The sequence below is a fragment of the Artemia sp. Qi Xiang Cuo genome, unplaced genomic scaffold (genome assembly GCF_049724085.1).
Source record: "Artemia sp. Qi Xiang Cuo unplaced genomic scaffold, ASM4972408v1 HiC_scaffold_22, whole genome shotgun sequence".
In the NCBI taxonomy this organism is placed as follows: Eukaryota; Metazoa; Arthropoda; class Branchiopoda; order Anostraca; family Artemiidae; genus Artemia; species Artemia sp. Qi Xiang Cuo.
The window spans coordinates 2,164,496-2,178,493 of NW_028297431.1; the positions used below are offsets into that span (position 1 = coordinate 2,164,496).

At 34.7% G+C, this 13,998-nt stretch overlaps 1 protein-coding gene across 1 annotated transcript in view; it reads left to right on the forward strand.

Moving 5' to 3' along the window:
* Positions 1-554: 554 nt before the first annotated feature.
* The window catches only part of LOC148939046 (uncharacterized), a 49,437-nt gene continuing 35,993 nt past the window's right edge, over positions 555-13,998 (forward strand). The window contains 3 exon segments of the mRNA XM_089107349.1: positions 555-616; positions 9,112-9,287; positions 13,257-13,310. Of these exon segments, the coding sequence (XP_088963475.1) occupies positions 555-616; positions 9,112-9,287; positions 13,257-13,310 (292 nt within the window).

Sequence of the window (13,998 nt, forward strand, 5' to 3'; positions counted from 1 at the left end):
CTTACACCCTGATTCCCAAAGGTTAGTCCATGCCCCACTGAATGGTGATCTGACTTGTAATAGGTTATCCAGAAGGAGATATGCCGGATTTGTTTACGTTGTATATGTTCTTCGTCTATTGAATATGAGTGCCCTCCAAGGCACTATCAGGGATGAGGCTTACAGGGTTCCCCCCTCCCTTTCTAAAGTTTGCCCGACTTGTAAAATCAAAAATGTATATAAGACAAATTTGGATGTGTTTTTTAATGGTTTTGTTTGTAAAAACCCCATAGCCCCCCCCCCCAAAAAAAGCTGGATTTGCCCTTCGTGCCCTCCGTGAATGTTACTTGCTAAACCGTTCAGAGAACAGTATGGCTGATCCATAAGATGAAAACGGAGCAGATTTGAAGTAAGGTTCGTCGCTAGTTTTGATCTTAAAGTATGAACCATTCCGGCAGAGTTGCCAGATGCATGTGCGCCATTTAGGTGCTTTTTCTTAGGTAGTTGCACATTGTATTTTTTAAATTGATTTTTTTTTGTGGAAAATCGTTCGTTCAGCGCATTTTCACTGAGAAATGGCGCTATCGGCAAATTTTCACTTTTATGGCGGCGCAACATTAAACCAGACATCTGGCAGGTAACACTGCATTCGGGGAGGAAAACATTGTGAGTCAGTTTGATGTTTGACCTTTTAGAGTGGAGTTTGTCACACGGGCTTCTTAATCAAGTTTATTTATTTAGTGTTCGATGACTAAAGGATAAAGGACAAAAATAATCCAGAGCTATTGACGGCGCGTAGGACGTTGAAAATTGTTGACGTTTTATATGCTGGGTCTCTTTTACAAGGTCAGGTAGGAAACTTATTATCCATCCTTGAGTTAGCTGGGGTTGAACCCCCAGTTTCTGTGTTGTCGAGCAGAGATCACTCCACTGCGGTGCAATAGACTCAATGATTATAACATATAAAATGTTTATGATAAATATAATTTTTATATATAAAATATATACATAAATATATACAAATATATTACGTATGTATTTGTAGCTCGGGGAGAAATTGAAAAATTCTATTATATTTAATATTTAAATCCTGGTGTAAACCCTTTATTGGACCTTCAAAAGCTAGGAAACTTCAAAATCTAAATGTTTTTTTAAACAAATCTTTCCTCTGCAGAGAAAGAGCGGCAATCAAACAGGTCGTGGTAACGAACCGTAAGTAAGGAGCGACCCGGCTCAATGGTAACCGAAACTTTAAAAAACGAAATCTTGATACCAATAAATATATCAAAAGAATCATATTTTAATTCTGATTTCAAATATATAAGCTTCATCAAGTTTAATCTTATCTATCAAATGTTACGCGCCTGAGAAAATTTGGCAGATTTTCGAAAAAAGGGGGAAAAACCCCCTAAAAGTTATAGAACCTTAATGAAAATCACACCATCATATTCAGCGTATCAGAAAACCTTACTGTAGTGGTTTCAAGCTCCTATCTACAAAAATGTGGAAATTTCCATTTTTTGCCAGAAGAAAGATCATGGATGCGTGTTTATTTGTTTCTTTGTTTTGTTTTTTTTTCTTTTCCCCAGGGGTGATCGTATCGACCCAGTAATCCTAGAATATCGTGGGAGGGCTCATTGGAACGGAAATTAAAAGTTCTAGTGCCCTTTTTAAGTGACCAAAAAAATGGAGGGCAATTAGGCACCCTCCCACGCTCATTTTTTCCCCAAAGTCACCCGATCAAAATTTGAGATAGACATTTTGTTCAGTGTGGTCTCACACTGAATTCTGTTTTAGTTATTCATGCACGGTGAGCCAAAATCAAAACCTGCATTAATTTAAAAATGTTCACAAATGAAATAAAAAAACAAGCTTTTTTTAACTGAAAGTAAGGAATGACGTTAAAACTTAAAACGAACAGAAATTATTCCGTATATGAAATAATTCAACGCCTCGCTCTTTACGCTAAAGTTTGACTTTCTCACAACTCATTTTTTTTAAACAATAAAATTTTGTCTTAATTGCAAATTTTTTTAATTATGTTTAACGAAATTCACACCATCAGATTCAGCTTATCAACGAACATTATTAAAGAAGCTTCAAACTCCTATCTACAAAAATATGGAATTTTGCATTTTTAATTAACTTTAATGAAAATTACACCATCACTTTGATCTTATCAGAGAACCCTATTAAAGAAGTTTCACGCTCCTATCTTCAAAAAGGTAGATATTTGCATTTTTTTTGCTCGAAGAAAGATCACGATGCGTGCCCTCCAGAAAATGGAGGGCAACTGGGCCCCCTCCCACGCTCATTTTTTTCTCAAAGTCACCAAATTAAAATTTTGAGATAGCCATTTTGTTCAGCATAGTCGAAAATCTAATAAATTTGTCTTTTAGGATGACTTAATCCCCCACAGTTCCCAGGGGAAGGGCTGCAGGATATGAACTTTGCCCATTGCTTACATATTGTTTTGGTTATTGGGAAGTATACAGACATTTTCAGGAAGGATTTTTTTCTGGTGGGGGGGCTGGAGGAGGGGGTTACTCGGGAGAATCTTTCCGTGGAGGATGTTTCTTTGGAGTAAGGGACATTTCTATGAAGGGTGCGCCAGATTTCCGAGCATTATTCAAAAACGATCAGAAATTAAATAAAAAAAAAACAAGTTTTTTCAACTGAAAGTAAGAAGCAACATAAGAACTTAAAACGAACAGAAATTATGACGTATATGAGAGGGTTCTTCCCCAAGTCAATACCTCACTCTTTACGCCACAGTTTTTTTAGTGCTTTCAAAAGAGCTATCTATTCTATTTAAACGGCTTTTGTGATTCAGGGTTTGTGAATTAATTTTTTTTTAACTTTTAAAGTAAAGGGCGTGGTATTGACTAAGGGGAGAACTCCCACATATACGTAATAACATATACGTAATAAAAAAAAAACAAAAAAAAAACAAGCGATACGGCTCAATAGTAATCGAAACTTTTAAAAACGGAATTTTCATGTCAATAAATGCATAAAAATAATGGGCTTATAATGTTGATTCTAAACATATAAATTTTATTAAGTTTAGTATTACTCATCAAAGGCTACGAGCCTGAGAAAATTTACCTGATTTTTTAAAGAGGGGGAAACATCCCCTACAAGTGAAAGAATTTTAATGAAAATCACACCGTCAGATTCAGCGTATCAAAAAACCTTATTACATAGGTTTCAAACTCATATTTGCAAAAATCTGCAACTATATCATTGCTTGCAAAAGCTTTTGCCAGTGATTATTGAATTTTGAATTGAATTTTGGAGTGAAAGTGGAATTACGATTTTAGGATTCGTTCGTTAAATGCTGTTTTTATAGCTGTTTTATAAGGAAATCAATGGTATGATAAAAGAAAAACGAATGCATCCTGTTTGGTTTTTTAATCTTATCAAAGTCCAAGTGAGATACTATTATTTATAAAGTAACAAAGAAAAGCGATACATTGCAATAAGATAGAATCAAAGAAAAATTAAAGAAGAAACAGAAAATCCAAATAATACATTTATCATAAACGTTTCAAATCTAAATCATCAATAAGGGTTTGGAGCTAAAAAATCGTTACACCTTTCGCATACTCTTCCTATTTACTTTCCCTAGATTTCTCCAGGTGCCTATTTAGAGCTGGGTCGACTCTGGCTGAGCTTTCAGAGTCAGGCCACCGACCCCCGTTCAAACCAAGTAACCGGTGACACCAGGAATCGAGTCCCTGTCCTCACGGACAAGGAGTCTCAAGTCTAGCGCTTATATGACACTAGCTAATATGAGCTAATGTTTTTAAATATAATAGTTCAGGTATACCCAAAAACAACTAATATACTTAAATAACTTCAAAAGTAGACGCTTAAGAGCTCAAGGTCATGCAAATAAAGTGATAATAGTCAAGAAACGTACTCAAAATAACAGCAGCATTACAATAAGTGGAAACTGTCTTCATTGTGACCGCAACTTAACTGCGCAATTTATTCTGATAATCTCGCTTTATATTCCACAGAATATTAAATAATTTATTCCAAGCCACGCATACTAATTAGTTATACTTCAACTTCCTAGAATTTTTCTAGCATACGTGGTTCAGATTTCTTTTTTAAAAAACTTAGTTTTTGCTTCACTGGTTTTAAAAATAATAAAAAATTACCATAAACAGGAACTTTAGCAAATTAAGAAACAAAATGAAATGATTTTTGCACAGAAACAAGCCAATATTAAGAGAATTAGTTTATTATGACCTATTGTTTGAGTCATAAACTTTTAATTTTTCAACAAAAGTAATTAAGGAAGTATAGCGAAATCTGCAAGAAAAAGAAATTAATGATACATTATTACAAAAATGGGAGAAATACTCAACAACCCGGATTTCAGGGAGAGGGGACAGTGGCCTCTTCCACCAAATTCCTTCCCTAAGGAGTTCGAAAATTCCTTCTTTTGCATTTGATTGAAAATACCAGGTCTTGATATTTTCACTGAAAAAATCGATAAAACAAACAAATTACCTTTCCCCATCTCAGATTTTAATAAATACAAATTCACTCCATTCCTTCTTCATTCTCGTTCATAAAAACGCTTTAAAAAATTTGGCCTTTCTGAATGGAAATTAAATTTAAAAAAAAGTTTTTTTTTTAACTGAAAGTAAGGAACGACGTTAAAACTTAAACAGAAATTATTCCGTATATGAAAGGGGCTGTCTGCTCCTCAGCGCCTCGCTCTTTACGCTAAAGTTTTTTTGTTGTTAAAAAAAAATAGAGTTGTGAGAAAGTCAAACTTTCTCGCAGTAAATAAGGAAGTAATTAAGGAAGTATAGCAAAATTTGCCAGAAAAAGGAACTAAGGATACATTATTAGGAAAATGGGACACCCAGCTACCTGTATTTCAGGGAGACGGGACAGTGGCCTCTTCCCTCAGATTATTTCCCTAATGAGTTTTGAAATATCCTCCTTTTGTATTTGATTGAAAATACCAGCTCTTGATATTTTCACTGAAAAAATTGATAAAACAAAAAATAACCCTTCCCCCATCTTAGATTTTAATAAATACAATTTCATTCTATTCCTTCTATATTCTCGTAAATAAAAATGCTCTAAAAAAATTGTCCTTTCTGAATGAAAATTCAATAAAAAAAAAGTTTTTTTTAATTGAAAGTAAGGAGCGACATTAAAACTTAAAACGAGCAGAAACTATTCCGTATACGAAAGGGGCTGTCCCCTCCTCAACGTCTCGCTCTTTACGCTAAAGTTTTTTATTGTTTAAAAAAAATATGATAGTTCGTGTAACTGAACCATCGTGCAACTGAACCCCATTTAACTGAGACCTCGTGCAACTTAACCCCCGTGTAACTCAACCCCATTTAACTCAACCCCCGTCCAACTGAACCCCCGTGAAACTGAACTACCGTGCAACTGAACCACCATGCAGCTGAACCACCATGCAACTGAACCACTATGCAACAGAACCACCGTGCAACTGTACCACCGTGCAACTTAACTCTCGTGCAACTCAACCACTGCGCTTGCATTGAATACAACACAAGTTAGAATCTTATATGTTCAACCTTGTTGGAATCAAAGAATGGTGAAATTGAAGTCGGCTCGTAGCTAAGAGTGATCTGAGGGAGAACTGGGAATACAAACTATTATGAAGACCAATATCTGGGAAATACAAGCGTCAAACTAGTACTTGATAGTTCTATGAAACCTCTCTTCATAGAAATGATCTTCTATGAAGATCATTTCTAGTCTTCATTCTCGGTACGAACAAAAAGCTCCTCCAACTTCTTTCTGCATTAGCGGGTTAGTCTGTTTCCGATTGTTTCCAACAAAGTGCATTATTCGTATTAGCGGGTTTCCACTTGTTTCCGATTAGATCACAGTCTGACTTGTCTACCCGTGAAAAGATCTGATTCCGCTTATGTTTATATCTGTAAAAACGTTCTCTGGAGCACTCGCACCTTGGTCCGGGTTTTTATAATGGGTGAGATAGGGAAAGATCATACTGGATAATTATATAAACTGTGGTTCAAATCTAAAAATGTTCGGTTGAGGACAGTAATCGCAAGTTTTTGTGAAGGGAAGTTTTGGTATATAGCCTAAAAATTATTTAATTTATGTGTAATTCTGTCTGTGTGCCTTTTATAAATTAAAATTAGAAATTGTTCTTATTTGCTTTTGGATTATTGCTTAAATTGGTTTTATTTTATTTTTTTATTTTTTTGTGGGGGATCTGATGTCGAAAAATAAAAAATAGAAATGGTGTGAATACAAATATACTTATGACCTACAACCATTTTCTTATTCAAGGCATCGTAAACGTTGTGAAGGTCAAAATTTATAGAAAAAAATTTGATGTAACGTGTTTTTTTGCGTGAAATTATTATAGCCATGTGAAGTTACTCAAATAATTCATGTAGGTATCGCATTGAAACTTGGAAAACACTGATTTAATGTACAATTCTGGGATTTGTGGCACGCCTGTGTTGGCTTCCAGAGAGGACACAATTTCAAAATCTTATATTTTTTTGTTTGCTACAGTGGCGTAATTTCGTCAAAATCCTGGGGGGGGGAAAGAAAACTGACCCGTTTCAGCGGATGCTTGAATTATGCAAGCTTGTCTTAGTTTTGAAAAGATTTTTGAAGAAAATACATTTCAACGGGGGGGGGGAGGGAGCCAAGGTCTGGGAGGGACAGGTGCCCCCCCTGTTCCATAGCAAATTACGCCCCTGGTTTGCTATAAAAACAATGATGAAACCCCACTCACATTTTTAATAATTATGGTAAGATTTTCTTATAAATTTTTCTAATAGACGAAACTAGTTGTGTCTATGTTATCGTATTCAACTGTTTAAGAATACATGCTTATACAGAAGGAATATGATGAAATTGTTCCTCTAGCATAACTGTCAATGATCTCTCCCCCAAGAACTAAACAAAGTCAACAGACAAGAAATTGAGTATTGTTGCATATTTACGCCAAATCTGGAATTAGGTATACTTTGTAGCGAGTCAGGAATCAGGTCGACTCGTACAGCTGACTTTCTCAGTGGTTAAAAACTCGGGTTGGGTTTCACCCTATCATTGAATTTCCCCAGCTTGGATTTAGCAAGATTTAAATTCTGATACCTTTAAATTCTGATACCCCCTCGTGATATTTAAATTGTGTCACCCAAGATTTTGCGCGTATTTACCTGAAGGAAACTTAAAAGACCATTAAATTGATATTTATTAAAAAAAAATCCACAAAATAAGTTTTTCAAAAAAAAGTAAAGAACTCCATTTAACCAAAAAAGAACAAAAATAGAACTTCACCACAGACTTTAGCCAATTTTCAGTGAGGATACGCCCAGGAAAGAGGAGGGACACGCTAAATTCTTCGAAAAAAGTTATTCACGTAAAGAATCCATCCCTTAGTGGTCGAAGCTCTGCCAGTACTATCTTAATGAACCCAAGGTAAGGGAGAGAGCTTTTTCCGTCTATTCTCTGGAGTATTACTTAAGGTATACATTCCCACTGAAAGAGGTGATTTTGCGAAAAGTCTGCAGTTGTAATTTGCCCGAAAGAATAAGATATTTATATTGCTTGTTTCATTAGCCTCAGGTCTGTCCATTCACAGGGCTAGAATTATGATGTTGTTAAGTCTTTTTCCTGGAGAATTATCTTAACATGCTTAAAAAATAGAAAATTATTTTTCAGAAATTTTCTGCCTATATTCAACTTGCTTTCGACCTCAAATATAATGTAAATTAAATTTCAAAAGTTTATTTTGGTAGATCGATTAAGTTGAATTTCATTTATGGATGATAGCAGAATTGGTGACTGTCGTTTACTCATTCGAACAGCAGGAGAGTAGCTAAAATAACAGACCCAAAATTGAACAGGGAACATTAACCTTAAAATGTCTAATTTGCTTACTGTATACCTTACTATGAATAATATAAATATTATAATATAGACTTAAATATGAACTGAATATTATGGATAGTGTGAATAACAAATATAAATCGTTAAATGATATAAATATGACCAATTTGATGTCAAAAACGTGGGAGAAATTCCTTTGAAAAATGTTCGTCATAGAAAAGCAGTGTGGTCTTAGAAATAGGTTCATAGGCTATTAGGTAGGCAGTGTGTGGTCTCAGAAAAAAAAACTAATGTAAGGTATTAACGTCGGAAAAAAAGTTTTTTGCTGTTAATGGAGGTAAAAAAAGTTAATGGAGAGATTTAAGGCAGGGCCGTTCCCAGGGTTGGTGGCGCCCGGGGCAAAATTAATTACGGTGTCCCCCTCTCGAATTAAACATAAATAAAAAAAAGGCTCAGAAACCCCATCCACGGCATCCTCCCAACTTTCCTCCAACCACAGAGCCTAGGGCAGCTTGTTGCCCTAGTTGTTGCCTTGTTGTCCTGGTTGCAAGAAAGTGTAATTGGGGAGGGGGGAGTTAAAATTCAAAGGAAATTAGATAAAAGAAAAAAAAATTAAAAGTAGATAATATTGTGTTAGAAACTTTCACTTATTTTTGCTTAACCATAAAGAGCGTTTGCGATTAACTACAATAAGATCTTATCCGAACTGATATGGCTGTTGAAAGTGTTCTCACATCTCCGGAAAATTCCTTTTAGTCCCAGTATAAGATTTGGGGATAAATAGAGACCAGCTTTCTGGCCAGGACTAGCAAAAGTTTGGCAACTTTCACTGTGTCGCGTTTGAGAGCATTTTCGCATCACTTGGTCATATTGCCAGAATGTCATATTTAATCTTACTTTTTAACTGAGGCAAAAAGGGATGAGACAAACTATTCACCTAAGAAAAGAGGAAGAAACATAAATATCTGCAATCTCACTTAATATAATAATTGACGTCTTGACCAAACCAGTTTTCTTTTCGGAGTATCCATGCTAATTATTGAGAAGAAGGGCTGCATTTTCTTTTTTTTTTAGAAAAATCATGTTTGCTGTCCCCACGCAAACGCTTTTGAAACACAGGAATTATGTCTCTCCAGCCCTTGAACTATTCAAATTTTAGCGTCACAACGTTAGCGTTTACCAATAGCATTACTTTACGTCTTCCGACGTCCGAAAGGTCTATCCTATTCTTAATAAGTTTCTATTTTCCAGCACTGATACAAGCAAAAGCTCTGATGAGTCTATATCTGACAACGAGAACAATGGCCTATCTGACTTATCATTTGCTGAAAGTCAGGTTACCTATTTGACGCTACTGACGTCTCCACAAGAAGTATATACAACGCACTTCATCAGCCTAGACAAAGGGACTATGGGATGTATAAAGAGTAAGTTTGAAGATGTTTTGTTCTTATTAAATTTTATTACAAATGAATAATGATCTTGCAAGGACAAATACAAATATTGATGTTTGTCAAATAAGTGGGAAGGAGAACTAAAATGAGGCATCATTTCCAAAATGCAGTAATTGACATTGGATGTGCGTATCTGTAAGTTGGGCATGTCGAAAACAATTTTCTTCTGGGATTTTGATTAGTTTTTAGACATTTTTACGTGTTTTAATGAAAGAAAAATAGCTGTTTAATGTATTTTTTGCTTTCAGTAAAGAGGAGTTGATACTATAGCTTTAGATGAAAATAGACATTTTATGCGTTTTGAAATCAGGTTCATGTAAAGATCTTGCATCTACCAGAGTGAAATCTAAATATATGCGTAATTTTAGACACATACTTTTATGCGGTTCTCTCAACAGCAACCTTGTTGGGCATTTGTTTGGAGCAGTCAGACCTTTGCTTCAAGTGTACATACCCTTAAAATCATTCTGATTAAAGAACCGTTCCACATAATAAAAGTAAAAAATCGAATCTCCTAATATTGTTCTAAAAAATTCTTCTAAGTTTGAAGTAATCTACTATATTGAAACCCTTATTTCAGTTCCAAACTATTAGCTATTTGAGAAACTCTTCAACGGAAACTTGAGCAGAAATACAACACTATGCGGGTATTATGTATTTACTAAGTTCTGGTTAAAGATGGTTAATTGACCATTTAAAATTACTGTCTAAATTGTTTTTAAACTATTATGGGTCGAATATTATCTATATTAATGTAGCTGGCAAGGGAGGGGGAGTAAGTTTGAAAGACTTATAGCCAAGGGCTATTTTTAAGGCATTCAGTTACACAGGGCAAGGATTATGTAGACTTAAAAAGTCCTTCAATTCTTTGAATCATGCATATGATCAAAATCAATGTGTGCAGTTTTTCATTGCTAGGTTTTGGTTTAAGACAGCTATCTGATCATTTAATGCCATCTATAGTGATTCTAAAATAATCACGGGTATAGACAGGTACAACGAGCCTTCTTAAGAAGCTGACTGGGAGTAAACGGGACATCTGTCTTAATTTTATTCTCTAATTTGGCCCTTAAAATGGCAGTATAATTAAAATTTGCGATCGAAGATCCCACCAGCTTTCTACGATCATCTACTTTAACTGAAAAGACCTGGAAAAAATAAAATAACGATACCTGGAAGAAACTTTTCTCTTTACTAAGTTAACTCTGTTGTGTTGAAACGGCATTATAATGGACAGAAATGGGGCAATTTCTTTTTCTCAAACAGGCCTTTTTTTTTATTTATGTTTAATTCGAGAGGGGGACGCCGTAATTAATTTTGCCCCGGGCGCCACCAACCCTGGGAACGGCCCTGCTTTAAATCTCTCCATTAACTTTTTCTAACTCCATTAACAGCAAAAACTTTTTTTCCGACCATAATACCTTACAATATCTTTTTTTTTTGAGACCACACACTGCCTACCTAATAGCCTATGAACCTATTTCTAAGACCACACTGCTTTTCTATGACGAACTTTTTTCAAAGGAATTTCTCCCACGTTTTTGACATCAAATTGGTCATATTTATATCATTTAACGATTTATATTTGTTATTCACACTATCCATAATATTCAGTTCATATTTAAGTCTATATTATAATATTTATATTATTCATAGTAAAGTATACAGTAAGCAAATTAGACATTTTAAGGTTAATGTTCCCTGTTCAATTTTGGGTCTGTTATTTTTTTTACTCTCCTGCTGTTCGAATGAGTAAACGACAGTCACCAATTCTGCTATCATCCATAAATGAAATTCAACTTAATCGATCTACCAAAATAAACTTTTGAAATTTAATTTACATTATATTTTAGGTCGAAAGCAAGTTGAATATAGGCTGAAAATTGCTGAAAAATAATTTTCTATTTTTTAAGCATGTTAAGATAATTCTCCAGGAAAAAGACTTAACAACATCATAATTCTAGCCCTGTGAATGGACAGACCTGAGGCTAATGAAACAAACAATATAAATATCTTATTCTTTCGGGCAAATTACAACTGCAGACTTTTCGCAAAATCACCTCTTTCAGTGGGAATGTATACCTTAAGTAATACTCCAGAGAATAGACGGAAAAAGCTCTCTCCCTTACCTTGGGTTCATTAAGATAGTACTGGCAGAGCTTCGACCACTAAGGGATGGATTCTTTACGTGAATAACTTTTTCGAAGAATTTAGCGTGTCCCTCCTCTTTCCTGGGCGTATCTTCACTGAAAATTGGCTAAAGTCTGTGGTGAAGTTCTATTTTTGTATAGCTGAGATACATGCAACATGTGTTATCTACAATTATTCTGCATATTTTGAATTGTTTCCTTAACATGTTTCCTTCTCTACATGTCCTTCTCTAGACTGTTGTAATTAACACTTTTTAACTGCAAGTTTATTATACTTTACCCCCCCCGCCCCTAATGGGTAAATATACATTGGTGCCCATAGGCTGAATTATAGGGGGGCTTACCTGGTCTAATTTGTACTTCCAGTGCTGTATAATTAAAATCTCAACACAAAATATCATAGGCAGCACAGTAGTGCTGCATAAGTAAAGAACAATGTTGGCACAATATATTGTTTTGTTTTTTAGACCGGGGTACTTCTTATAAAAAGAAATGTCACAGGAAATTCAAAAAGAGCTCATGGAGGGCAACCAGCTCCCCCTCCCCCACCTCAATCACTTCCCCAAACACATCCCATTAAAATTTTGAGATAACCATTTTGTTCAGTATAGTTTAAAGGTCCAGAAATTATGACTTTGAGAAAGCCCCCCCCCCCACCACGACCCTCACAGCAATAGTCCAAAGAGAATATAACTACATCCGCAGTAATCAACTACAAGAAATATTTAGGCAGACATTGAGCTAAATCAAAACAAAATATGAGCATGTGGACTTTCAAAAAGGTGACAAAGTAATATCTCAAGTAGATCTTTAAGAGTACATTGTGGGGGATTTTGAACTAGCCAGAAGCCACTATGTGTATACTTTCAGTAATACAACTACAGTTACTGTAACTAATGATGCTAAGAGTACTGAGGTGAAGGTGCCCCCCTCCCTTGGTCCCCCTTACGGGCGCCCATGCAAATATATAGTCTGAATTATATATGGTAAAATTCTAGACAATCTATTTGTTGCTATCTTGGGAAGGGGTTAGGTTACAAAAATGAAGCGTTCTGGGATGAGTTTGCAGACTAAAGTATTTCCTTGAAAGATATTTTGAAGTAGCCAACCCATCTCTACTCCTTTCCCCAATAGATGGCACTGACCTTTGATGACATTTAAAAACCTTTGTTTTATAAAAGTGAAACCATGCAGAATAGATCTTCTGCTAGTACAAAAAAAATACAAAAAAAGTGTTTTCAGCTTTACAACTTTGCTCAATCCAAATTTGGGAAGTTTCAAAAATTTGGAAATACATTTCCTAAATTTAGGAAAAAACCCTTGATATGGCTTAAAATTCTACTCTAATAACAGGAATTGCATTTTCAAACTAAAACCAGAGAAAAAGAAACTCAAAATTAAGATATAATGCTGTTTTGTTAAAATTCTAAGACTTAGAAATCAGAAGGGGTTTAACATAATAGAATGGCAATACCTTCCCAGAGCTTGTTTTCGGCCCTGGATTCATCACTGAAAGTTTTATTTTCCTCACCTAACTCTTCCAAGATATCGAAAAGTAGCTTGTCTAGAATTTTACCTTATATATTTCCTACTCATTTTTACACTCACTCTTGTCTTAACAGTCTGCCCAAAAATTGAATCAATAGTGACAAAATCAAGAAACAGAAGATATATCGGAAATATAGAATTTGGGCTAGGCTAGCCAATATTTTTGCACAGTGAGGGTGGGGGGAGGGAGTAAAGTTGAATTACAATCAAAATGTGTTATCTATAATTATATTGAATTCACAAGGATTGTTTAAGGTCATGAAATATCAATGCCTTCTAAAGGGAGAAGGAGGTGGAGGTAAGTATTTCAAAATATTTTCCTAAGAGATTATTAATTATTATCTTGATGCATTCTTGAAAGATTCATTCACCTGACTCAAATATTTTCCAAGACAGCAAAAAGCCACTAAACTAGAAATTTACCAAAACAGAAATCAAGGTTTATTAGTCTTATATTAGAGCTATTGAATAAGAAACAAATAAAGAAAACAATTCTCACTTAAAAGTATGGAGAAAAATTGTATTTAAGATATTTTGAAGGCACTTCCATTATAATTTACCCCTTCCCCTAATCTGCAAGTATATAGCCCTACTCATATATTTCCCATGCATTTTGCCATGCATCACTCTTGTTTAAACCCTTTTTTTTTTTAAAATTAAATAAACATTGATGAAGTCAAGAAACAGAAAAATAGATGGGAAATATACAATTTTGGCAATACATTTGCACATTAGTGGGGTGGGATAAAGTATAGTGGAAGCACCTTCAAAATTTTTAACTTTTTTTGTTCATATTGTAAAGGAACAATTGCTGTCTTCAAATGTTTCCTTCTCAATAGCCCCAACTATAGGCTAATACCAAATTTCCTAGGCTTATATATTGGACTTTAAGGGTTGAAGGATACATTTTTTGAGTGAAACAAGTATTACAATTTGAAAGAGTAAAAGATATTTATTATTGTTCCAAATAATAAAAGGTATTTATT